The following is a 24,769-nucleotide window of genomic DNA, read 5'->3' on the forward strand; positions in this document are numbered from 1 at the left end:
GCATGTGGGGGTCTTAGTTCCCTGACCAGGGATCGAACCCAAGTCCCCTGTATTGGAAGGTGGATTCTTAACCATTGGACCACCAGGGAAATCCCTATATGTAGTAGTTTTTATCTGCTATTTTATATATGGTAGTTTGTATATGCTAATAATCTCTAATTTATTCCTCGCCCACCCCCCTTCCCGTTTGGTAACCATAAGTTTGTTTCCTAAGTCTGTGAGTCTGTTTTTATTTTTGTAAATTAGTTCATTTATATCATATCTTAGATTCCACATATGAGTGATATCATATGGTATTTGTCTTTCTCTGTCTGACTTACTTCACTTACTGTGATAATCCCTTGTTGACTGTCTACAAGGCTCCCCTGAGGAAAAGTGAAGAGCCATTTGGGAGCCATTTACATGCTCTTTCTAAAGAAGGAAAGGCAGAGGAACAGGGACAGGGCTCTCTCTCTGAGGGATCATGGGAATCCATCCTGCTTTTCTGGAAAGTCCGAGAGAGAGCAGCCCTCTGACCCTAATCCCACCTCAGCATGCATTCCTGAGCCCCTTCATCACCCATCTGAAGCCTCCTCACAAGTCAGGCCCTGTTGGACCAAGACTCCAGTTTTCCCCACGGAAGCCTCTCCGTGTTGACCTGGAGGGGAGGGGAGGGGGGCAAGCTAGGCTCAGGCAAATTGCCCTGGATGCGGGGCTCTTGAGCGCTTTGACTCAAAGACACCCACACAGGGCTCACTTGCTAAAATGGCATCAGTCCTTACATAGGCATCGTGGATTTGCTTCATGTTTTTGTTTTTATTTTTGCTGTTTTGTTTTGTGCTTTCCTGTTGTTGTTATTGTTGTTTTGGGAGGAGTATGTAGATCATTTGGGGGGAAATTTTCATTTTCATATAATTTCAAAGTTACAGGAAAATTTAAAAAACAAGAAACTCCCATAAACCCTTTATCCAGATTTACTAATGTGTTTTCATTTTGCCCCATTTGCTTTATCATTTTCTCTCTCTAGATAGATATAGATATGTATATATATATATAGAGAGAGAGAGAGAGAGAGAAAATATGTATCATACATAAACACATACATGTATATGTTTACATATATGAATATGTACATATGTGTATCTATATCTGTAATTCTTTTTTTTTTTTTTAATTTTGTCTGCTCTGGGTCTTTGCTTCATTGCAACACACAGGCTCTTCATTGCGGCACACGGGCTTCTCTAGCTGTGGCGTGTGGGCTTAGTTGTCCCACGGCATGTGGGATCTTAGTTCCCCAACCAGGGATCAAACCCATGTCCCCTGCATTAGAAGGTGGATTCTTAACCACTGGACCACCAGGGAAGTCCCTGTAATTCCTTTCTGAACCAGTTGAGAATGAGTTGTAGATATGATGTCACTTTGTCCCTAAGAACCTTGGTATATATTTCCAAGAACAAGGATATTGTCTTACATAACTGCAGTAGTTACCAAAATCAGGGAATTTAAGCATTGATACAATACTATTATCTAATTTAAATCCATATTCAGATTTCATCAATTATAGCTGTTTTCTCCTGGTCCAAAATACAATCTAGGATCACAAATTACATTTAGTTGTCAAGTCTTTTTAGTCTATTTTAATCCAAAACAGTTGCCTTGCCTTTCTTTGTCTTTTTTTTTTTTTTGCTGCACCACGAGGCTTACAGGATCTTAGTTCCTCAACCAGGGATCGAATCTGCGCCCCCTGCAGTGGAATTGCGGAGTCCTAACCATTGGACAGCCAGGGAATTCCCTCTTTCTCTTTCTTATCCTTGACATTTTTCTTTTCTTTTTTTAATTTAATTTATTTTTGACTGCATTGGGTCTTCGTTGCTGCATGCAGGCTTTCTCTAGTTGCGGTGAGTGGGGGCTCTTCTTCCTTATGGTATGCAGGCTTCTCATTGTAGTGGCTTCTCTTGTTGCGGAGCATGGACTCTAGGCGCACGGGCTTCAGTAGTTGTGGCTCGCGGGCTCTAGAGCGCAGGCTCAGTAGTTGTGGCGTGCAGGCTTAGTTGCTCCACGGCATGTGGGATCTTCCCGGACCAGGGCTCAAAACTTTGTCCCCTGCACTGGCAAGTGGATTCTTAACCACTGCACCACCAGGGAAGCCCTCCTTGACATTTTTAAGAGTATAGGCCAGTCATTTTGTACGATGTTTCTCAACTTGAGTTTGGCTAAAGCTTCCTCATGATTAGATTCAGGTTGCACATCTTTGGCAGGAATACTACTGAACTGAAGTTGTGCTCCTCTGAGGGCAGTATATCAGGAGGCACCTCTTATTGGTTTGGCAATAACTCAGTTTTGGAGTCACTGTCATGGTTTTAAACTTGGTGCCCTATAGGATGTGAACAGATGTTTCCAACCTCTGGCTTCATGCACTACAGTTGTGGGCAAAGGGGCACACACTTGCATACACAACAACCTGTTTGAAGCTTGTGAGGTGGAAAGCCCAGGATCTCCTGTTGTATGATGAGGAACACATGGCTCAGTGCCTGCCCCCCACCCATCACCCCAGTCAACATCCAGCCAACGCCCAGAAGCAAGGCCCCTACCCAGCAGCTGACTGCGGACTCGTGAATGAGCCCAGCTGAGGCCAGAAGAATAACACAAATTTTTGCCCTCTCCCCAAAATAGTGAACTAAACAAACAGTTGTTTTAAGCCACTACATTTGGGGGTGGTATGTTACACAGCAAAAGCTAGCTGCTACCTCTTGTTCATGGGAGGAAAGAGATCAGACTCAGAAGCTCCACGTATCCATTTGAGATCACTAAAGAAAGAAGGTCATGCTGGTTTTCCTCTGGCTCTGTCCTGTCTCCCTCAGGGATCTGAACCTTTGCCTATGTTTGAGATTCAAAGGACCGTTTTCATTTACTTATGTGGTTTTTTTAAAAAACAAACCATGGATGTTGTTCTCCCCCGGGGCTTTCCATGGCCACATCTTTCAGTTTCTTGGCTGCAATCAGCAAATGTACAACCCTTCCTGGAGGGAGATGCCATGGCAGCAGAGAAGCCTACCGCCAATAAACATCTAACAAGCACCATCCAGGGCTGTGGGGTTCACTGTGGCTCTTTGATTTACCAACTCCTCTGACCCCTTCCCTGGAGATTGGGATTTGGTGCCTCTGGGATGTAGCCTGAGGGTTTGCATTTCTAATAAGTTCATCTGGTATTTCTTATCATCAGAGAGCTTTGGGAAACTCTGCATTAGAGAACTAATTCTCAAACTGGGCTACATGTTATAGTCACTGAGCAGCTTTTAAAAAGCCCAATGTCCAGAACATTTATATCCAGATCTCTAGGGCTGGCACCCAGGTATCAGTAGTTCTTAAAACTTCCCAGATGAGACCGGTGTGCAGCCTGGCAGTACCTGTGCTGATTTCTATGACTGATGAGTAAGCAGCTCGCTTTCTCCCCATTTTCACAGACATTCCCTTTCAGCAGCATATATTTCTGATAATGAAGGTGTACTTTTTCCAGTGCACATGAAACGCTGCCCTGGAGACTCCTTTATGGTTTTCTCCTCACTATTCAGCTGATTTCCCAGAAGGAAGTTGTATTTTTCTTTCTAGGAGCAGTTTCCTAAATCCTATAAATTTCCTTTCGGGAAAAAAGGATTTTTTTTTCTTTTTAGAAAAATTTCCACCATGAAGACAGACCAAAGGGTAAGTGGTATCAGCAGCTGCAGCACATGCTGTCAGGGGTCTGTCCATATTTCCTAGATCCCTTTACCATTCCCATGCACAGGGGCTCTGGGTGAGCATCTGTGCATCTTTGTTGGAGGGTGACTCAGCTATCATAACTCTTTGTCTGAGCACACTGAAAACCAGAAGAGTCTGGGAATTTATATCTCCCTGAAGCAAGCCCTTAAATAATGACTGACAAGTTCAGTGGTATCAATACCCCTGTTCTCTCACCCCTGATCAGGAAACCGTGGTGACCTGTGGTCACTGTCTCCAGAGGTTCCCTGCAGGATTGAGCCAAAGTTACCCCCCCACCTCACAGCCACTGTGGACTTTGCTTAGTGCTGCACCATTGCCTTCTCCCTTCCTTTCCCTGTCCACTTCCCCACTGCCATGTTGGCTTTTCTTTGGAAGTCTTCCTGATTCATGATGTTCAGTGAATCCTCATCTTAAGGTCAGTTTCTAGAGAACACTACCTAAGAGGTCAACCCCCACGAGCACACCCTCTGAAACCTTTACAAAGGCTCTGGCACTGACCTTCATCCTTAATACACAGGGCATTGTATGTGCCACCAGGAACTGGGTTGCTTTCAATTCGCACATCGACAGCTCTCATGATTTGCTGTTCACCACTCCCCTTGCTACACGTGGTTGTCCTAAAACAGACAAAGAAGACACTGGGTTAGGAGAACTAACCAAAACTGGGAAAGAATTCTTTTCTGCTGTCAGCTCTGAATCAGCAGAGATTTTCCTGATTCAGTTTTGGCTGAAAGTATCAATATGATGAAGTATCAATACTCTCCCCAGAAGTCTAAAAGCAGGAAGTTATAGGTGGTACTTGAGTTGAGGTCACATATATCAATTCAAGATTCAGGGGCAATACATTGTTGATCTCTTTTAGTATACACTTGGTTTTTATTTCATAAAATTCTCTTTATTAGTTCTCTTCTTTTGAGGGGGTTTGTTTTGCTGTTATTTTCGGATTTCTTAAGATGGATCATTGGTTCATGAACCTTCAGCCTCTTTGCTTTTCTAACACAAGCATTTAACGCTTTACATTTTCCTCCAGGTATAGCACTAGTGGCATCCCGTGAGTTTGAGTATGTTATATTTTAATATCATTCATTTCTACATGTATGTAAATTTCCATTATAATTTATTTTTGCCCCATGATTTATTTAAGGATATCTTTTGTAAACAACAAATAGTAGAACTTTAAAAAATCCACCTGGTGGTCCTTGTTTTCTAATTAGAGCATCACATCTGCTTAATTTAATAACAGACCTCTTTGAATTTAAATCTGCCATATTTCTATTAGTTCTGCCCATTCTTCTTCCTTTCTTCCTCTCTTTTCTTTCCCGTATTTTGATTGTTTGAATTCCTTTTTGGCAATCTCTTTTTCTTCTGTATTGGTTTGGAAGTTATATGTTCTTTTACTATTCTTTTAGTGGTTACCACAGAGGTTATAACACTCTTCCTTGACTTATTAAAATTTAATGTTACTTTTTTTTTTTTTGCGGTACATGGGCCTCTCACTGTTGTGGCCTCTCCTGTTGCGGAGCACAGGCTCTGGACGCGCAGGCTCAGCGGCCATGGCTTACGGGCCCAGCTGCTCCGTGGGATGTGGGATCTTCCTGGACTGGGGCACGAACCCGTGTCCCCTGAATCGGCAGGCGGACTCTCAACCACTGCGCCACCAGGGAAGCCCTAATGTTACTTTTACTCTATTTCCCAACAACACAATTTAAAATACTATGTATTAACATACTTAAAACACTTCCTGACTGATATACCATTTTTTAGTGTTTAGTATTACTGTTACTGCTTTATATAATTATAGATCTTCCTCGACTTACAGCGGGGTTATATCTCCCAAAGCTCATTGTAAGTTGAAAATATGGTAAGGCAAAAATGCATATAATACACAAAACCTACTGAACATCAGAGCTTAGCCTAGCCTACCTTAAATGTGCTCAAAACACTTACTTTAGCCTACAGCTGGGTAAAATCATCTAACACAAAGTCTATTTTATAATAAAGCATTGAATATCTCATGTAATTTATTGAATGCTATACTGAAAGTGAAAAAGCAGAATGGTTGTCTTGGTACAGAATGGTTATAAGTGTATCGGTTGTTTACTCTCGTGATCACATGGCTGACTGGGGGCTGCAGCTTACTTCACTGCCCAGCATCATGAGAGAGTATCAGACAGTATATCACTAGCCTGGGAAGAGATCAAAATTCACAATTTGAAGAACAGTTTCTGTTGAATGCATAATGTTTTTGCACCATCATAAAGTTCAAAAAAAATGTAAGTTGAACCACCATAAGTCAGGGACCATCTGTACATTCACCCCCCCCCCCATTTACTTTTTCCACTCATCCCTTTTGGCATCTCCAGCCATCCACCTGCAATTATTTTCCTCCTGCCTGAAGAACACCCTTCAGTGTTGGGTTTTTTTTAGTGCAGATCATGTATGATGAATTCTCTCACCTTTTGTCTGTCTGAAAATTCTTTATTTTACCTTTATTCTTGGAAGATATTTTCGCTGGGTATAGAATTCTAGGTTGGCAGTAATTACCTTTCAGCACTTTGAGGGCCTCATTCAGTCGTCTTGGGGCTTTCATTGTCAGTTTATTGTTGCTCCTTTGAAGGTACTCTTTCTTATTATTACTTTTAATAGTTTTTCTTCATATTTGATTTTTACCAGTTTTACCATGTCGTTCCAAGTCGTGAAATTATTTTATGTATCCTACTCGGGCTTTGTAGGGCTTCTTGAATCTGTGCGTGGATGTTTTTCCACAGTTGTAGCTAAGTCTCATATTGCTTTTGCTTCGTCTTCTTTCTCTTTTCCTTTTGGAATTCCAGTTACATGCATCTTCTTTGCCTTGTACTCTTTCTTCTATATTTTCATCCTTTTTTCTTCTGTTCTTTATTCTGGACATCTTCCTCTGAAATACCTTCCAGTTCATTAATTTTGTCTTTGACTCTTAAAATCAGCTGTTAGATCCATCCATTAAGTTCTTAATTTCAGCTACTGTATTTTTCATTTCTAGAGTTTTCATTTGGTTATTTTTATACTTTTCAGTCTTCTTCCAAAATTCTCCTTTTTGTCTTTTGTATCTTTGAACATTTTAAAGCGTTCTTTTAAAGTTTGCATCTACCAGTGTTAACATCTAGAGTTTCTATTGGCTATTTTATCTTGTTGCCTTGTCTCCTCACGTGACTGTTTATTTTGTTTTGCTTGACAAATCCTATATTTGCTAAAATAGTTTGTGGAAATAAATTGTCTAGGATAATATTATTTTCCTCCAGAGAAGATTTTTAAAGTCAGTTCTGCTACCTATCTGGAACACTGGAACTCTAGTATCATCTCAATCCAAACTCATGGCTTCAGAGGATTCGATGCTATGCTGCAGCTCCTTTGAGGGCCTGTGTACTTGTTCCAGTTTACTATGACTCCTAGGGTACAGCCCTTCAATGTTCCAACCCTAAGCAAAAGGATTCCCTTGGTCCCCACATACATAAAACCTGAATTCAAATCTCTGTTCTCCTAGTCCTATGAGGCTATATAAGTCGCTTCTCAGCTTTTCAGACACGCTTTATGAAATCTGTAAAAGCTCCCAGAAGACAAATAGCCCCAAATTCTAGATTCACCATTCTAGATCTCCATCTTCTAGATATATGTATAGACTGAATATAAATTCATGGAGATACAGATCAGATCTATGTAGCTACTATGCCATCAATTGCAAGATGCGCCATGCATTTAATAATTAGTTTTTGGTGGGGAGGGGAGATGGCTGTGCAGGAAAGATGCACAGTGAAATGTCCATACTAATGGTCAGATACTTCTTGGTTCCAGAAACATTAACATGGAAAACTATTTTAATATGTCATGTAGTAAATACATCAAGTAAGTGTGTTTACTTTAAAGAAATAGCATCTAAGGGAATTAGAGACTCCACGCTCTTACTACTGAGGGCTGGGGTTCCACCCCTGGTCAGGGAACTGAGATCCCATAAGCTGTGCGGCGTGGCCAACAACAACAAAAAAAATAGCATCTAAGCAAGTTAGAGATCCACTAACATGTCTTAACACCTTACAGGAAACCCAGAGAGGACAAACCTTTCCAATGACTCAGTTTCAATTTGTAATGCCTGGGAGACCTAAGCCTGGCTCCAAGCTGGCTCTTTAGAATCTTTAGAATACCCTGGTTATCTGATATAATGGTAGTGACAGAGTTATGAAAAATATCCACACTTGACTACGTTATGGAAACATGCATACGTGGGACATACTTTGTCTATTTAGGAACTTGGATGTGAAATATAAAGCAGAGAGGCTACAATTCCAGATTCACTGAAAAGCTTTGGAAGTAACCTCATTTGTTCTCTTTATTCAATTGCTGCTTTACATGTGGCACCTTTGGAGATGTGAATCAACATGGTTGCATGTGTTTTCTATGGCCATCTCCCAGCCAGACACCTTCAGGGTCATTATCAAGCAAAGTAGTTTTCGGAGCCCATTTGTTCTTTCACATTCCTGTGGCATGAAGGAAAACGTGGAATGGCTCCTGCCTTGTCTGTTTATGACTGATGGAGTAGTTAACAGCACTAATGGGATGTTTTCTCCTAGCTGGCCACAGAATTACTTCTCCACAAGGATTCCATGGGTCAGGAATTCAGATAGGGCACAACGGGAAAGGCTTGTCTCTGCTCTGTAATGTCTAAGGCTGAGCTGGAAAGACTCACAGGCTGCCTAAGTCAATAGCTGGGGGCTAGAATCACCTGGAGGCATCTGTACTCACATTTCTGGTAGTTAATGCTGGCTATTGGCTGGGACATCAGTTGGGGCTATTGGTGAGAGTACATACATAAGGCATTTCCATGTGGCCTGGGCTTCCTAGGACTTCACAGATAGCATCTCAAAAGTAAGTGTCCCGGGAAATCTGACCATGGGTTTTTCCGACCTACCCTCAGAAGTCACACAGTATCACTCCTGCTGTATTCTACTGGTCGAGGCAGGACTATGCTGTCCCTGATTCACAGGGAGAGGACATAAACACCACTTCTCAATGGGAGCAATGTGAAAGAATTTGTGGCCATATTTTATTTTATTTTTTAAAATTTATTTAAATTTATCATTTTTTAAAATTGATATGATGACTCTCAACTTTTATTTATTTGGCTGCGCCACAGGGCATGTAGGATCTTAGTTTCCTGAGCAGGGATCGAACCCGTGCCCCCTGCAGTGGAAGCGCGGAGTCTTAACCACTGGACCGCCAGGGAAGTCCCTCATGGTTATATTTTAAAACCTCAATACCGTCTTCCTCTTCCTATGGATGCAGATGAATATCCACAGAGAAAAAGAGATAAAGAATATATATCAAATAGTTAAGAGTCATTACCTCTGAGGTGGGGAAGAAGAGAGAAACTCACTTTGCACTTTATATATATCTGTATTATTTGAAATTTTTACAAGCATTTTTTTCTTTTGTAACTTAAAAGGAAATTCAGAATAACAAAGAGGAAAAAACTGTGACAGAACCCCAGAAAAATGTTTTTATTAACATTTTTGTTTTTATATTTTGTTTAACATTTTGTTTTTATATTTAACTCAAAACAAGAATATACTGGAAGCCACAGCCCATTGCACTCTGTCTATCCTGGCACCTCTATTGAGCCCCGTATCAGCCCTGATGGCAAGGTGGGGTGAGTTGGCAGGAGAGCCCCCAGCTGGCCTGACTTACCCCAGGCTGCCGTCCGCCAGCCAGCCCGTGGTGCACACGGAGAAGGCACAGTCCCGCACCACCTTCCGCAGCTCGTCCGCAGACACCAGGTGAGCGCCTCTGCTCTTGCAGGAAAGCCGAGCGGCCTCTAGTTCCAGGCCCTGAGAGCCATTCTGAGACTCCAGCACAAAGAGCTTCCCTGTGTGAGGACAAGCATGGACACAGGCTGACTCTAGGATCCACGGGAATTCAGTCTCAGCAAACTCACCCTCTGGCAGATGCCCATCAGAACTGTAGTTTCCCACTTGCCTAAAGATCCAAGTGCAGCAACTACCTCACTGCATTTGTCCCCGGACTGTGATGACAGTTACACTGGTGTTTGAATCTATTTTTACCTGTTAACTTAAAAAAAAATTTAACTGCCTGTTCTGGCATGTTTATCTGGATAAGCCCTTCAAATCTTCCTTTTAAAAAGATGTTTAGCAGCATTATTTACAATTGCCAAGACATGGAAACATCCTCAGTGTCCATCAACAGATGAATGGATAAAGAAGATATGGTATACCTATATAGTCTCAAGATAAGAGTGAACAAGGATAAAAAATATCCCCTTCCCTCATTCTCAAGAACTGTTGGATGAGCTGTCTTGGTGTTAGGAGGCCAAGTGCTAATCCTGATTTGGAATTGTAGTTCTAACAAAAATTTATGTCTAAGACACTTCAAGCCATGGATTTAGCTTAAAGTGGCCTGAGACTGACATTTATCCAGACACCTGATAGGAAAAATTGTAACTAACTCCTCTCTGGAGAAAAAAAACCCCTCCATTTTATGCTTCAGGAAATCCCATACAAATACTTATTCAAAGGCTATGACCACCGAAGTAAAAAACAGTGAAGTGTACAAGGAAACAAGGCACCATGAGTGAGAAGCAACAGGTACCACATGTAGCAGAAACTGACCTAAAAATAAGTCCAATACTGGTATTAACAGGCACAGATTATAGAACAGTCATGATTACTATATTTAAAGAAATAAAAGACAAGTTTGAAAATATCTGCGAAGAATAGGAAATGATAAAAAGTGCTTAGCTGATCTGAAAAAGCACAAAATAGGACTTCTAGAAATTAAAAATACAATGATAAATTTAAAATGCAATAAATGTTTTTGGCTGAATATCAGACACATTTAAACAAAGAACTTAACCTTGAAAAAGAAAGCAGAAGGGGACTTCCCTGGTGGTACAGTGGTTAAGGCTCCATGCTCTCTATGCAGGGGGCCCAGGTTCGATCACTGGTCAGGGAACTAGATCCCACATGCATATGCCGCAGCTAAGAGTTCACATGCCACAACTAAGGAGCCCGCATGCTGCAACTAAGGAGCTGGCAAGCCGCAACTTGTGAGCTGCAACTAAGGAGCCCACCTGCTGCAACTAAGGAGCCCACTTGCCTCAACTAAGACCCAGTGCAACCAAATAAGTAAATATTAAAAAAAAAAAGAAATCAGAAAACATCATCCAAAATGTAGTAAAGAAACAAGAAAAGATGGAAAATATTAAGATAATAAAGAGACATGAAGGAAAGAATAAGGATTTTTTAAAAGTTAATTAATTTTTGGCCACGTTGGGTCTTTGTTGCTGCGTGTGGGCTTTCTCTAGTTGTGGCGAGCAGGGGCTACTCTTTGTTGCAGTGCATGGACTTCTCATTGCAGTAGCTTCTTGTGTTGTGGAGACGGGCTCTAGGCGCACGGGTTTCAGTAGTTGTGGCACGTGGGCTCAGCAGTTGAGGCTTGTGGGCTGTAGAGCACAGGCTCAGTAGTGTGACACATGGGCTTAGTTGCTCTGCAGCATGTGGGATCTTCCCAGACCAGGGCTCAAACCCATGTCCCCTGCATTGGCAGGTGGATTCTTAACCACTGCACCACCAGGGAGTCCCAAGAATAAGGATTAACATATACTTTAATCAGAATTCCCAAAGAGGAGAGAAAAAAATGAGGTGGAAGTGATATCTGAAGACAAAATGCCTGTGAATTTTATAGAACTGATAAATATTCCAATACATAGATTGAATAAGTTCAACAACAAATCCCAATATGAAAAATATCTATAAATACATATATACCAGTGATGCTGCAAAATGGAAAAGACAAAGAAAATATTGTCAAAGCAGATAGAGAGAAGGGAGAGAATACTTTCAAAGTAGCAGCAGTTTGACTGCTGTCTTCTAAAACAATAGCAATGGAAGCAAGAATACAATTACTAGCAAAAAATAGCTGCAAATTTAGAATTCTATACTCGCTGAAAATATATTTCAAAGAACAAAGATGAAACAAATGTATTTTTTCAGATAAGCCAAAATCAAGGTGGTTTGCCACCACCAGATCCTACTTGTAGGAAATAGTAAAAGAAGTATTTCAGGCAGAAAGAAAATTATTTGAGAGGCAAGATGGAATGGAAAGGGGGAAAAAAATCAATACACAGTTAAATAACAGTGAACATTGATTGTATAAAATGGCACCCAACAGCAGCAGAATACACATTCTTCTCAAGTGCGCGTGGAACACTCTTCAGGGTAGACCATATGCTAGGCAATAAAATAAGCCATAATAAATTTAAAAGGATTATAATTGTACAAAGTATTTTCTCTAATTACTATGGGGTAGAATTAGAAATTAATAACATAAATAAATTGGGAAATTCATAAATAGAAATGAAACCAAGCACTTCTAAATAACTGATGAGACAAGGAGAAATCACAAAATTAGAAAATATTTTGAGATGAATGAAGGCAAAACATGCTAAACCTTATGGGATGCAGTTAATACACTGCATAGAGGGGAATTTATAACTATAAATGCCCACATTAAAATAAGAAAAATTATCTCAAATAAAAATCCTATCACACCAGTCAGAATGGCCATCATCAAAAAATCTACAAACAGTAAATGCTGGAGAGGGTGTGGAGAAAAGGGAACCCTCATACACTGTTGGTGGGAATGTAAATTGATACAGCCACTGTGGAGAACAGTATGGAGGTTCCTTAAAAAACTACAAATAGAACTACCATATGACCCAGCAATCCCACTACTGGGCATATACCCTGAGAAAACCATAATTCAAAAAGAGTCATGTACCACAATGTTCACTGCAGCTCTATTTACAATAGCCCAGAGATGGAAACAACCTAAGTGTCTATCAACAATGAATCGATAAAGAAGATGTGGCACATATATACAATGGAATATTACTCAGCCATAAAAAGAAACGAAATTGAGTTATTTGTAGTGAGGTGGGTGGACCTAGAGTCTGTCATACAGAGTGAAGTAAGTCAGAAAGAGAAAAACAAATACCGTATGCTAACACATATATATGGAATCTAAAAAAAAAAAAAAGGTCATGAAGAACCTAGGGGTAAGACGGGAATAAAGATGCAGACCTACTAGAGAATGGACTTGAGAACACGGGGAGGGGGAAGGGTAAGCTGGGACAAAGTGAGAGAGTGGTAGTGTATATATGGACATATATACGCTACCAAATGTAAAATAGATAGCTAGTGGGAAGCAGTCGCATAGCACAGGGAGATCAGCTCGGTGCTTTGTGACCAGCTAGAAGGGTGGGATAGGGAGGTTGGGAAGGAGGGAGATGCAAGAGGGAAGAGATATGGGGATATACGTATATGTATAACTGATTCACTTTGTTATAAAGCAGAAACTAACACACCATTGTAAAGCAATTATACTCCAATAAAAATGTAAAAAAAAAAATCCTAACCTGTTGGAAAACACGGAAAAGAAGAGCAAACTAAACCCAAAGCAAGCAGAAGAAGGAAATAATAAGAATTAAAGCAAAAATTAATGAAATAGAGAAGGAAAAACAATAAAGAAAATCAGTAAAACCAAAAGTTGGTTTTTGGGAAGGTCAACAGAATTGACAAACGTTTAGCTAAAATGACCAAGAAAAAAAAGAAGACTTGAATTACTAAAACAGGAATATGAGGGCAGTTATTACTCCAACTTTATGGAAATACAAAGATTATAAAGGACTACTATAAGCAACTGTATGCCAGACTTCCCTGGCAGTCCAGTGGTTGGGACTCCGTGCTTCCGGTGCAGGGGACGCAGGTTCCATCCCTGGTTGGGGAACTAGGATCCCACATGCCGCATGGCATGGCCAAAAATCCTCCCCAAAACCCCCAAATAACTGTATGCCAAAAATTAGGTAACTCGTATGAAATGGAAAAATTCCTAAAAAGACACAAACTACTGAAATTGACTCAAGAAGAAATAGAAAATCTGAATAGACCTTTAACAAGTAAAGAGATTGAATTAGTAACTTAAAATTACCCACAAAGAAACGCACATGTTCAGATGGCTTCACTGATGAATTCTACCAAATAGCTAAAAAGAACTTGATAACAATTCTCTATAAACTCATCTAAAAAATAGAGCAGGAGGGAACAACACCTCCCAGCTTTTTCTATGAGGCCACCATTGCCCTAATGCCAAAACCAGACAAAAGACACCACAAGAAAAGAAAACTACAGGCCATTATCTCTTATAAATATAGACACAAAAGCCCTCAACAAAATACTAGCAAACTAAATCCAGCAGCATAAAAAAAAAATTATATACCATGACCAAGTGGGATCTATCCCAGGAATACAAGGTTGGTTCATATCCCAAAATCAATTAATATAATACAACTTATCAATAGAATAAAGGACAAAAACTACATGATCATCTCAATAGATGCAGAAAGGCACTTGACAAAATTCAGTACCCTTTCATGATAAAAAAAACATTCATATTGCTCGGTGCTTTGTGACAGCCTGGAGGGGTGGGATGGGGAGGGTGGGAGGGAGGGAGACGCAAGAGGGAAGACATATGGGAACATATGTTTATGTATGACTGATTCACTTTGTTATAAAGCAGAAACTAACACACCATTGTAAAGCAATTATACCCCAATAAAGATGTTAAAAAAAAAAAAACATTCAACAAACTAAGAAGGGAGGGGAATATCTTCAACCTGATAAAGAGCATCTACAAAAATCCCACAGCTAACATCACACTTGGTGGTGAAAGACTGAATACCTTCCCCTAAGATCAAGGATGTCTGCTCTTGCCACTTCTGTTCAACATTGTACTGGCAATTCTCTCCAAGGCAAGTAGGCAAGAAGATGAAATAAAAGCCATCCAGATTGGAAAGAAGTAAAACTATATTTGCAAATGATGTGATCTTGCATATAGAAAATCCTAAGAAATCCACTAGAAAAACTACTAGAACAGTTCAGCAAGGTTGCAGTAAAACATTTTAACTTAAGTGACAAAAATCTGTACAGAAATTAAGTAGGTCATCTCTTCTCATTGTAAAACTTTTCCCTAGGATTCCATTTACACACATGGTTTCAAAGGCCATCTTGACATGGATGACTCACATTTTTCTCTTCAGTCCAGACCCTTTCCATTCACCCCATCCTCCTCTCCACCCCCACCCTCTCTCACCTGCACAAGTGAAATAGCACCCTATGTGATCTCTCCATATCCAATCCTGCCCTGGTGCCATCCATTCTTCCTACTCTCAGCGTGAGCTTCTCAAAATGCAAACCTGATCAGTCTCTTTTTTTGATTAAAACAAAACTTGGCCCCATATCAGTTTCCCCAGCATCATCTCAAACTACTTCTACCTTGGACTCTGGGCTCCAGTCACTCTGTTTCTTAACACATGTCCCACTTTCTCTGCCACTCATAGTTTCTCTGTACATGTTATTCTCTATCCAGATCCTCTGTCTTCCCCCCTTTGCCTAGTTTATTCTTATCTTTCAGATCCTCCTATGCCAAGTCAAAAATCTCCTAATGTATGCCCTCATAATACCTCCATCCTTTAATCTTATCACTTATCAAAATCGCAAGTTCACATTTTCATTCATGTAATTATTTGCTTAATGACTCTCTCCCCCATTGGATTTTAAGCTCCCTGATAGCAAGGACCTGTTTCTCCTCACCGCTCTATCCTCAACAGCAAGGACAGTACCTAGTATATGGTAGACACTCAAATTATCTGTTGAATTAATGAATCTTTTCCTGCAGTCTTTACTCAAACAGTTAATTTGCATTCAGTTAATGTGAAGATTTTTCTGTTTCAAAAGCGTTTTAAAAGTACAATAGCAGGTCTCTTTTATGTATAAGATACACATCTGATTAGTCCAATGTAAAACTAAATGTTTTTCATTTGAGTTTGACTTATTTTTGAATAAGTCTATGGAATTTTTAATAACTCCAAATTCTCTCTCTTCAAATGTCTTAACACATTAGTTTAGCTGCACATTTCTTCTTCCTCCTTCCATCACTGTAGCACATAAATACGTAAATGTGAAAAGTGGTAGTTAAGCATATATTTAGTAAAGAAAAGAATCCTTTCATAAATAGGTTCTAATTTTTCAATGGCTCTATTATAAAAGTTGGAGCTCAGCAAATGGAGTTTCTTGAAAGCAAATTTACCTATAGTTCTCCATTGCGGAAGAAGGGAGAAGGAAAGGAGAAGGGAGAAACGGAGGCACTTCTGGCAAGTGTTAACAAGAAAATATGCCTGGTGCTGTCGTTCCTTTCTCCTTATCCAATGATATTTCTGTCTTAAATTTTCTATGACCCACATCAAGCCAGATAGGCACAAAATATTGATCCATACCCATCTGACATTCCACTTCAGCAGTTATAGTGGGGTGAAACTCTAAAGCCTCATGGGTTGCAGAGATATTTCTTTAAAAGGAATTAAAATTGGTACAATAGTATACATTGTTCAAAGGTTAATACTAGCTCCAATTTATTCTACTTGCATTCTTTAAAATCAGCTTAATTTTCATGACTCAATGTCAGGCCAAAAAGTACTACAGTAAAGAATTAACAGGGACTTCCCTGGTGGTGCAGTGGTTAAGAATCTGCCTGCCAATGTAGGGGACACGGGTTCAAGCCCTGGTCCGGGAAGATCCCGCATGCTGCGGAGCAGCTAAGCCCGTGAGCCACAACTACTGAGCCCGCGCTCTAGAGCCTGCGAGCCACAACTACTGAGCCTGAGTGCCACTACTACTGAAGCCCGTGCGCCTAGAACCCAGTGCTCCGCGACAAAGAGAAGCCACCGCAATGAGAAGCCTGTGCACCTCAACGACGAAGGAGCCCCCGCTAGCCTCAACTGGAGGAAGCCCTCGCACATCAACAAAGACCCAGTGCAGCCAAAAAATAAATAAATAAGTGAATTAAAACAAAAAGAATTAACAGTGGATTGGCTGCTACTAGGTATGGGATTTCTTTTTGGGTGATGAAAATTTTCAGAAATGAGAGAGTGGTGATGGTTGATGACTGTACTAAAAACACTTGGATCGTGCATTTTAAAATGGTAAATTTTACATGAATTTTATCTCAATTAAAAATTAACAGTGATCACTAGGAGCCTTTAAAGTTAACAGTGTTTTCCCCTCTAACACTCTCTCTGAGCATATGGAGAAATAAGACAGTCATCCTTAATTAGGAGCAAAGAGTTCTACAAGCTGGCACTTAGAACAAAGAGAACCCAAAATTCTAAGCTACTATCTGGAGGTTTTTCCCTTGCTTTCTCCTTTCCCTAACCATCATGGTTCTTTTTGTCAAATCTTCTCTCTGCACCCAATATTGTTTGCTAAATAGCGATGACATTTTAAAATATACAAAGCATCCTAAATCAGCTGAGGGTTTTTCTCCTTCATCAATCTAATTTGTCCCAAGCTTGGATTTACTAGTAACCCCTCATGGATGTGAGAACATGCTAGCTTCTTTTCTTTTACATCCTTCTGCACCAAGTCAACGGGGTTTTGTTCCAAAATCAAAACACAGCTGAATTAGCTTTTTGAAACTGAACTGATCTAAGGCTGTGATCCTGCTAAGTTTAGGGAAGTATTGAAAGCTGAATTCAGGTTGAAAAAACAAACGAAAGATGGGTCAGTTCTCAGAACCCACAAAAATCTGGTCCTTACCTATTTCCTCTAGCTTTTTTAAAATGTTTTTTATTTTTATTATATTTTAAATGTATTTATTTCATTTATTTATATTTGGCTGTGTTGGGTCTTCGTTGCTGTGCGTGGGCTTTCTCTGGTTGCCGCGAGTGGGGGCTACTGGGCTACTCTTCGTTGTGGTGCGCGGACTCTCTTTGTCACAGAGCACTGGGCTCTAGGCATGTGGGCTTCAGTAGTTGTGGCACGTGGGCTCAGTAGTTGTGGCCTGCGGGCTCTAAAACGCAGGCTCAGTAGCTGTGGCACACAGGCTTTGTTGCTCCGCAACATGTGGGATCTCCCTGGACCGGGGCTTGAACCCCTGTCCCCTGCATTGGCAGGCGGATTCTTAACCACTGCGCCACCAGAGAAGCCCTGTCTAGCTTCTTGTCAAAGGAGAGCCTCACCTTGAACTTTCCGCTCCAGCCACTCTGTCATTTATCCCATTTCCCCTGTGATTCACAGGACCTTTGCACGTGCTATTTCCTCTCCCCAAGACCCTCTCCTCTCTCTTTTGCCTAGCTGATTTCCACTCATCTTTCAGATCTTCCCGGACCAAGCCAAAACGCCAAGGGAATCTTGTAATCACTGGCCTGGCCATTCGGAGCACATTTAATAGACGTGGGAAATTATGTCTCGGCAGAGGAGGTTCCAGGGCACCCTAGACGTGATTTCATTTTAAAGACCTTTCAAGGAGATCTTGGAAAGCTAGAGGTGGGCCTGCAGGACCAAAGCACAGGCTTTCTCTTGTGCATTAAGGAGTGGTTCAGGGGCCCTGTGGGGGCGTTTGGGCGCGCGGGGACTCGGTGAGCTGCAAGAGGGAGGCGGGATCGCAGGACAGCTGCGCTCCTTGTTTCGTCCAAGGCTGGTAGTGTTCCGGGCTCGTCCGAGGGGGCAGCCCCGGCGAGCTTCACTTTCCCCACGCGCCACCCCGGGCCCGCCGCCTCGCGGGCACTCCCCAGACACTCACCCTCCGCCCGCACGGAGAGCCCTGGCAGGCCGAGCAGGAGCAGCGCCGCCGCCCAGAGCCGGGTGCGGGAGCCGGGTCCCTTGGCAGACATGGTCCGGACGTCCATGGGCCGCTGGCTGGAGCGCGGGCTCTGGCTGTGCCGCAATCGGAAGTGCCCGCGCCACTGCGCCGCGCACGCCACTCAGCTCCGCGTGCTGTGCTCTGTTCGCGCGTCGCAGGCTTCGCGCCCGGAGCGCAGACAGGGAGGAGCGCGGGGAGCCAGGGAGGCTGGGGATGCCAGATCCGCAACGCTGGGGCCCCGAGCTCCCAGGGGGTCCAGTACTCGGCGCCGGGGAGGCGGCTGTAGCCGGGCTCCGCCTTCGTGCTGGGCACCTGGGGGCCTCGGTGCCAAAAGAGGCTGAGCCGAACGAACGGCGAGCTCCCTGGGTGCCTCCGGGGCAGAGCGGAAGGGCGCGTGGAGGCGGGGAGAGCGGAGAGCCCGCTGCAGGGAACCCCCGCCTGCCTGGGGACCCTCTGCGAAAGGGTGACGCAGTCTGAGAGGCCAACCCACCCCACACCCTCTCGCCCCGGGAGGACCGTGAAAAACTGATGCCTAACTCTGTACTCTGCCTCTTGACTTTGCAGCTGGCGTCCTCTTGTAGAGGAAGAACATTTTTACGAAAAAGAAAGCTCTAACTTGCCAGCCTCACTCTGAGGAGTGAAACGCACGGAATAGCGAGACTCCCCTTCCCTAAAAGGCCTGACAATCATTCACATGTGAGTGTAAATTAATTTACTTAACTATTCATCTTGCAACAGCTAGCTGGTAACCTGAGGAGTGAGAATTCACATGTCTGAGCTGGAGGGGACCTTTGAAAGCCTGGTTGTTGCTGAGAATGGAGGGGAGGGGGCAGAAGGCACCTGCAGGAACTATGCATTGATTCCTTCAGGAGCTGTGCCTACTATCGCTTTCAGAATAGTCAATTGGATATTACTACCGAATTCTAATGAAATTTTAAAGTTTGTCTTTATTCAGACCCGTCCTGCCCTGTCCTGATTTGGGGAGATGGCACGCTCTAAAGGTTTATTTGGTACAATTGCTTTAGAGAACTGTTTGTCTGTTTCATATAAAGTTAAAATACACCTCCTTGAAGACACAGAATTCCGCTCCTGGGTGTATATCCAAAAGAAATGAAAACATATGTGCACAAAAAGATTTATACCCAAATTTCATAGCAGCTTTACTCACAATAATTAAAAACTGGAAGCAACCCAAATGTCATCAACCAACGAACAGAAAAACAAACGCTGTCATGTTTATGCAATAGAATACTCTTCATCAATAAGAGGAAGGAAATACTGATGCACTCAATAACGTGGATGAATCTCAAAAATATGATGAGTGAAAGAAGCTTTAGTAAAAGAGTTCATACTGTATGATTTCCTTTCTCTCTCTCTCTCTCTCTCTCTCTTTATTTTTGCCACACCTCGTGGCATGCAGAACTTCCCTGACCAGGGATGGAACCCACTCCCCCTGCAGTGGAAGTGCCAGGGAAGTCCCTGTATGATTCCATTTTTATATGAAGTTCACAAAGGGGCAGAACTAATCTGTGGTGGAAACAATACCGTGGTTGCCTTTGAGGAGGTGGGAACACACTTCTGATATAATGAGAACATTCTGTATCTTGATGAGGATGGCCATCACCCGAGTGTATACACTTCTCAGACCTTACTAAACTGTACACTTAAAATCTGTGCATTTTGTTGAATGCTATTTATACCTTAATAACAAATATTTCAAGAGTAATGAGTTCAGTTCTTGCCCTGAAGAGTAAATAAGTTTAACAGAAAAGAGTTTAATGAAAGGACCACAGACAGAAACACGGGCAGGGTTGAGAGAACCAATAAGGGATGGTAAAGCCCTTGGGACTGTCAACAGCAGGAAGGGTTACCACTGTGAGGCCTGAAGGTATGAGGGGAGTTGGAGGTGTTATCAAAATCCAGCCGGAGCATGGTCATGAAAGGGGCTGCCTGAAAGGAGAGGTTAACCACAGGTAGAGGAACACAGTTGCTGCCAGTGGTATGGTAGGGAGGGAGTGAGGAAGAAATACCCCAGTCTCTCTCTCCTTCTGCCCTTTAGATTCCTCCTGATGCCTCCTGGTGGCTGAACCATTTGACAGCTGGACGGCAAAGGAGCACAGGTGCCACAGTCCTCAGAGGTCATTCTCCCAGGGCGCAGAGTCAGGCAGGGGAGGGTAGAGAGTGGATCTGGAGAGGCAGTTGGAAAACAACCAGCACAGTCCATTTATTCTCTTCTTTCATTTGGATGAACATAATGTGGAACAAAACAGGGGAAGCACAAAGTTCTGTCAGTTTCTGTATGATCTGGGAATATGTCAATTCAAAGTCTCACTTGGAGCTAAAACAGTAATATTAACCACTATCACTGGTTATTTTCACTTAAGTGCTGTTTCACATAAAGAGAAACGGCGAAAAGTAAACCCTTATCATAAAATATAGAAACCACAATCCTTGCTCCCGTAACTGGCCAAGAGGTATTTTTTGATAATCATTGCAATATTTCCCTTCCACCCTCAGAGCACCTTGGCCGACATGACTTTTTTTAACGGGTGCAAGGGATCCAAACGTTCATTCCTTCTGAGGACCTATCTTTATTAGTTTGCCATGGTTTCTCATTGACTGTTGCTATTGGACAGATTCCTGGGATCTAGACATAGTCATCCATACGTGCATTTTGTAGAAGCAACCCACTTTCCCCTTGGTAATCAGGATCAGTCACCAGCCAGTAGAGTGACCTTCTCTTCTGTTGGAGAGCAATATTAGCTTCCAATTTACTGGCAGATGCCTGTGTGTTTACTGGTGGAAGTGTGTCTCCCTTGCCCACCCAAACCTTCCAATTCACCAATCTAAAGGTTGTAGGGATGGCATGCAAAACTTTGGTAGGTGGGTTATTATATGTAATAGAAGGAAGGTCATTCCCACTTCCACTCGTTGGTTCTTAGACGGTGTATTCTGTCTATAAGAGAAATGACACCATATATTGGCTGCTGGCTTAAGGCATATACTGTATCCTGGACGAGTGCCCTAACCTCTCAGGGTATTGGCGCAGCTAGTACCCTGTGACCTCACCTTTCTATCAAGCCATCTGCTTCTGGGTGATGGGGCATAGAGTAAAACTCATGGGCATGATGCCATTGCCATACTGTCTTTGCTGCAAAATCAGTTTCTTGGTTATAGATGATGTAATGTGTGATTCCATGGCAGTAGATGAGGCATTCTATGAGTCCATGATATCATGCTGGTAGAAGCAAGGCAGGCAAAGAAGGCAAAATCATATCTAAAGTAAGGATCTATTCCAATGAGGACAAATAATTGTGACCCCTGTGAAAAAAAAGGGATCCCATATAAACAACTTCCCCCCACATAACAGGAAGGGCCAGCTAGGGAATGATGTCTTGTGGGGACTCATGGTGGCCTCTGCTGTTGGCACATTGGATGCTCAGCAGTGGTGGTAACCAGATCAACTCTGAGGAAGAAGAGAAGTTTGTGTTATTGCATTCCTGCATGGCCTCCATCTCTGCCACCATGACCCCTACGTACATGGTTCCGTTACACAAGTGCAGATGTGGCTGGAGACAGAGGTACCTGACAGCCAGAGAATGGGTCCAGTCCTCCAAGGTGCCACCTGATTATTAGGGGTAACTTCTTCATTGAATTCCTCTTGTGGGGGGGTGGCGTAGGCTACATACACATTGCCAGGCTGCTCATTCCAAGATGTCCAGACTGACTTTTTTTTTGGCTGCGGGGTGGCATGTGGGATCTTAGTTCCCCAACCAGGGATTGAACCTGCGCCCCCTGCAGTGGAAGCGTGGAGTCTTAACCACTGGACCTCCAGGGAAGTCCCCCCATACTGACATCTTAGTCTCAGTTTTTCAGTGTTGAAATAGCTGTCTCTGACCAGCTATTTTAGGCATTATCCATAAATTAGTACAGATCCATGAATAAGGCCATCTCTCCTTTCATGTAAACCAAAGTTCCACACATTGGGAAGATTTTCTTTTGCTCCTGGTTTTTTCATTGTGGTAAAATATACATAACATAAAACTTACCACTTTAACCATGTGTAAGTGTATGGTTCTGTGGCATTAAGTACATTCACATTGTTGTGCAACCTTCACTCCTGTCCGTCTCCAGAACTTTTTCATCATCCCCAACGGAAACTTTGCCCCCATTAAACACTAACTCCCATTCCTCCGTTCCCTCCCTCCAGCTCCTGGTAACTTCTGTTCAACCTTCTGTCTCTATGAATTTGACTATTCTAGGTACCTCATATAAGTGGAATCATACAGTGTTCCTCCTTTTATGTCACGACAGTTTTTTAGTTCTATACCAGAGTGGAGATGGCTAGTGCCACGCCATGGACACTCAAGTACAGAGCAGGCCCAAGTTTTTCCCTCCTGTGTTAAGTAAAACTCCCCATGAGTCCATAGATGTGGGTTGAGGTACAGGTAGCAAAGCAGTAGAAGCAAGTGCCTTGGAATCTGAGCCACCTGCTCATGTAATTTACTTGTTCCTTTCAGGCCTGCTCTTGTATACTCCATTTCCATTTGACAGTGGAATTCCGCTCTGTAGTTCAAAATGCCCCATTCAGGTAAGGTCTCATACTCACATGGTCAAGCAGTCAGTCTCTGCCAGGGCCCAATTGCGAGGTAGGAACTGCTTATCAAATGGAGAATAGATGATTATACTCTAAAACTCTAGGGGTCTATGTCACCATTCTACTATGTGGTTTGCCCATGCTTCATAAGGCATCCCTACCTACATTTAAAGTATTGTGTCTTTTATGGCATGAGGCCAAAGTGGCAACACAGTTTGCTCTGCAGCCTGGTTACTGCAGAGTTCCCTATTGCTATGGACTGCTTTCAAAACTGTAAGCCTTATGAGTTTCCACATAGTAAATGGTCCCTAAACCATTGTATCTTCTTTTTGCAAAATTTATTTTACTGAAGTATAGTTGATTTACAATGTTGTGTTAGTTTCTGGTGTATAGCAAAGGGATTCAGTTATACGTATATATATATATATTCTTTTTAATATTCTTTTCCATTATGGTTTATCACAGGATATTGAATATAGTTCCTGGTGCTATGCAGTAGGACCTTGTTGTTTATCCATTCTATATATAATAGTTTCCATCAGCTAATCCCAGCCTCCCACTCCATCCCTCCCCCAACCCCCCACCCCAGCAGCCACAAGTCTTTTCTCTATGTCTGTGAGTCTGTTTCATAGATAAGTTCGTTAGTGTCATATTTTAGATTTCACCTGTAAGTGATATCATATGATATTTGTCTTTCTCTTTCTGACTTATTCACTTAGTATGATAATCTCTAGGCCATCCATGTTGCTGCAAATGGCATTATTTCATTCTTTTTTATGGCTGAGTAGTATTCCATTGTGTATATATACCACATGTTCCTTTTTTTTTTGGGCCACGCTGCACAGCATGTGAAACTTTCCCCATCAGGGGTCAAGCTCTTGCCCCCTGTAGTGAAAGCACAGAGTCTTAACCACTGGGCCACCAGGGAAGTCCGTACCGTATCTTCTTTATCCATTCATCTGTCGATGGACATTTAGGTTGTTTCCATGTCTTAACTATTGTGTATAGTGCTGCTATGAACATAGGGATGCATGTATCTTTTTTGAATTATAGTTTTCTCTGAGTGTATGCCCAGGAGTGGGATTGCTGGATCATATGGCAACTCTATTTTTAGTTTTATGTGGAACCTCCATACTGTTCTCCATAGTGGCTGTACCAACTTACATTCCCACCAACAGTGTAGGAGGGTTCCTTTTTCTCCACACCCTCTCTAGCATTTGTCATTTGTAGACTTTTTTAATGATGGCCATTCTGACTGATGCGAGGTGGTACCTCATTTCTCTAATGATTAGTGATGTTGAGCATCTTTTCATATGCCTGTTGGCCATCTGTATATCTTCTTTGGAGAAATATCTATTTAAATCTTCTGCCCATTTTTCAATTGGGTTTTTTGTTGATGAGCTGTTTGTTTATTTTGGAAATTAAGTCCTTGTTGCATCATTTGCAAATATTTTCTCCCAGGTGGTAGGTTGTCTTTTTGTTTTGTTTATGGTTTCCTTTGCTGTACAACTGTTGTATCTTCTTATCCATGGTGGTAGTACGTGGCTATCAGTTTCTCTCTAGATAAAGTCCTGACATAAAACAGTGAAAATGTGCTACTATTCTTGCTGGCTGAAGGAATTAAAAATGATCCATTTACTGGGTTAATAACATAACAGGTGCCAAAGCCTGTATTTATGTATTCTAGTAATGACA

At 42.1% G+C, this 24,769-nt stretch overlaps 1 protein-coding gene across 1 annotated transcript in view; it reads right to left on the reverse strand.

Annotated features, from left to right (window-relative positions):
• The window catches only part of SUSD5 (sushi domain containing 5), a 38,328-nt gene extending 19,199 nt beyond the window's left edge, over nucleotides 1-19,129 (reverse strand). Inside the window, exons 1-3 of the mRNA XM_079934639.1 lie at nucleotides 18,418-19,129; nucleotides 9,454-9,631; nucleotides 4,237-4,355 (exon numbers count right to left, since the gene is read on the reverse strand). Of these exons, the coding sequence (XP_079790765.1) occupies nucleotides 4,237-4,355; nucleotides 9,454-9,631; nucleotides 18,418-18,523 (403 nt within the window). The 5' untranslated portion in view covers nucleotides 18,524-19,129. The remainder of the gene's footprint in view (nucleotides 1-4,236; nucleotides 4,356-9,453; nucleotides 9,632-18,417) is intronic.
• Nucleotides 19,130-24,769: the final 5,640 nt, after the last annotated feature.

This window comes from Stenella coeruleoalba (assembly GCF_951394435.1).
Source record: "Stenella coeruleoalba genome assembly, chromosome: 10".
NCBI classification, from domain to species: Eukaryota; Metazoa; Chordata; class Mammalia; order Artiodactyla; family Delphinidae; genus Stenella; species Stenella coeruleoalba.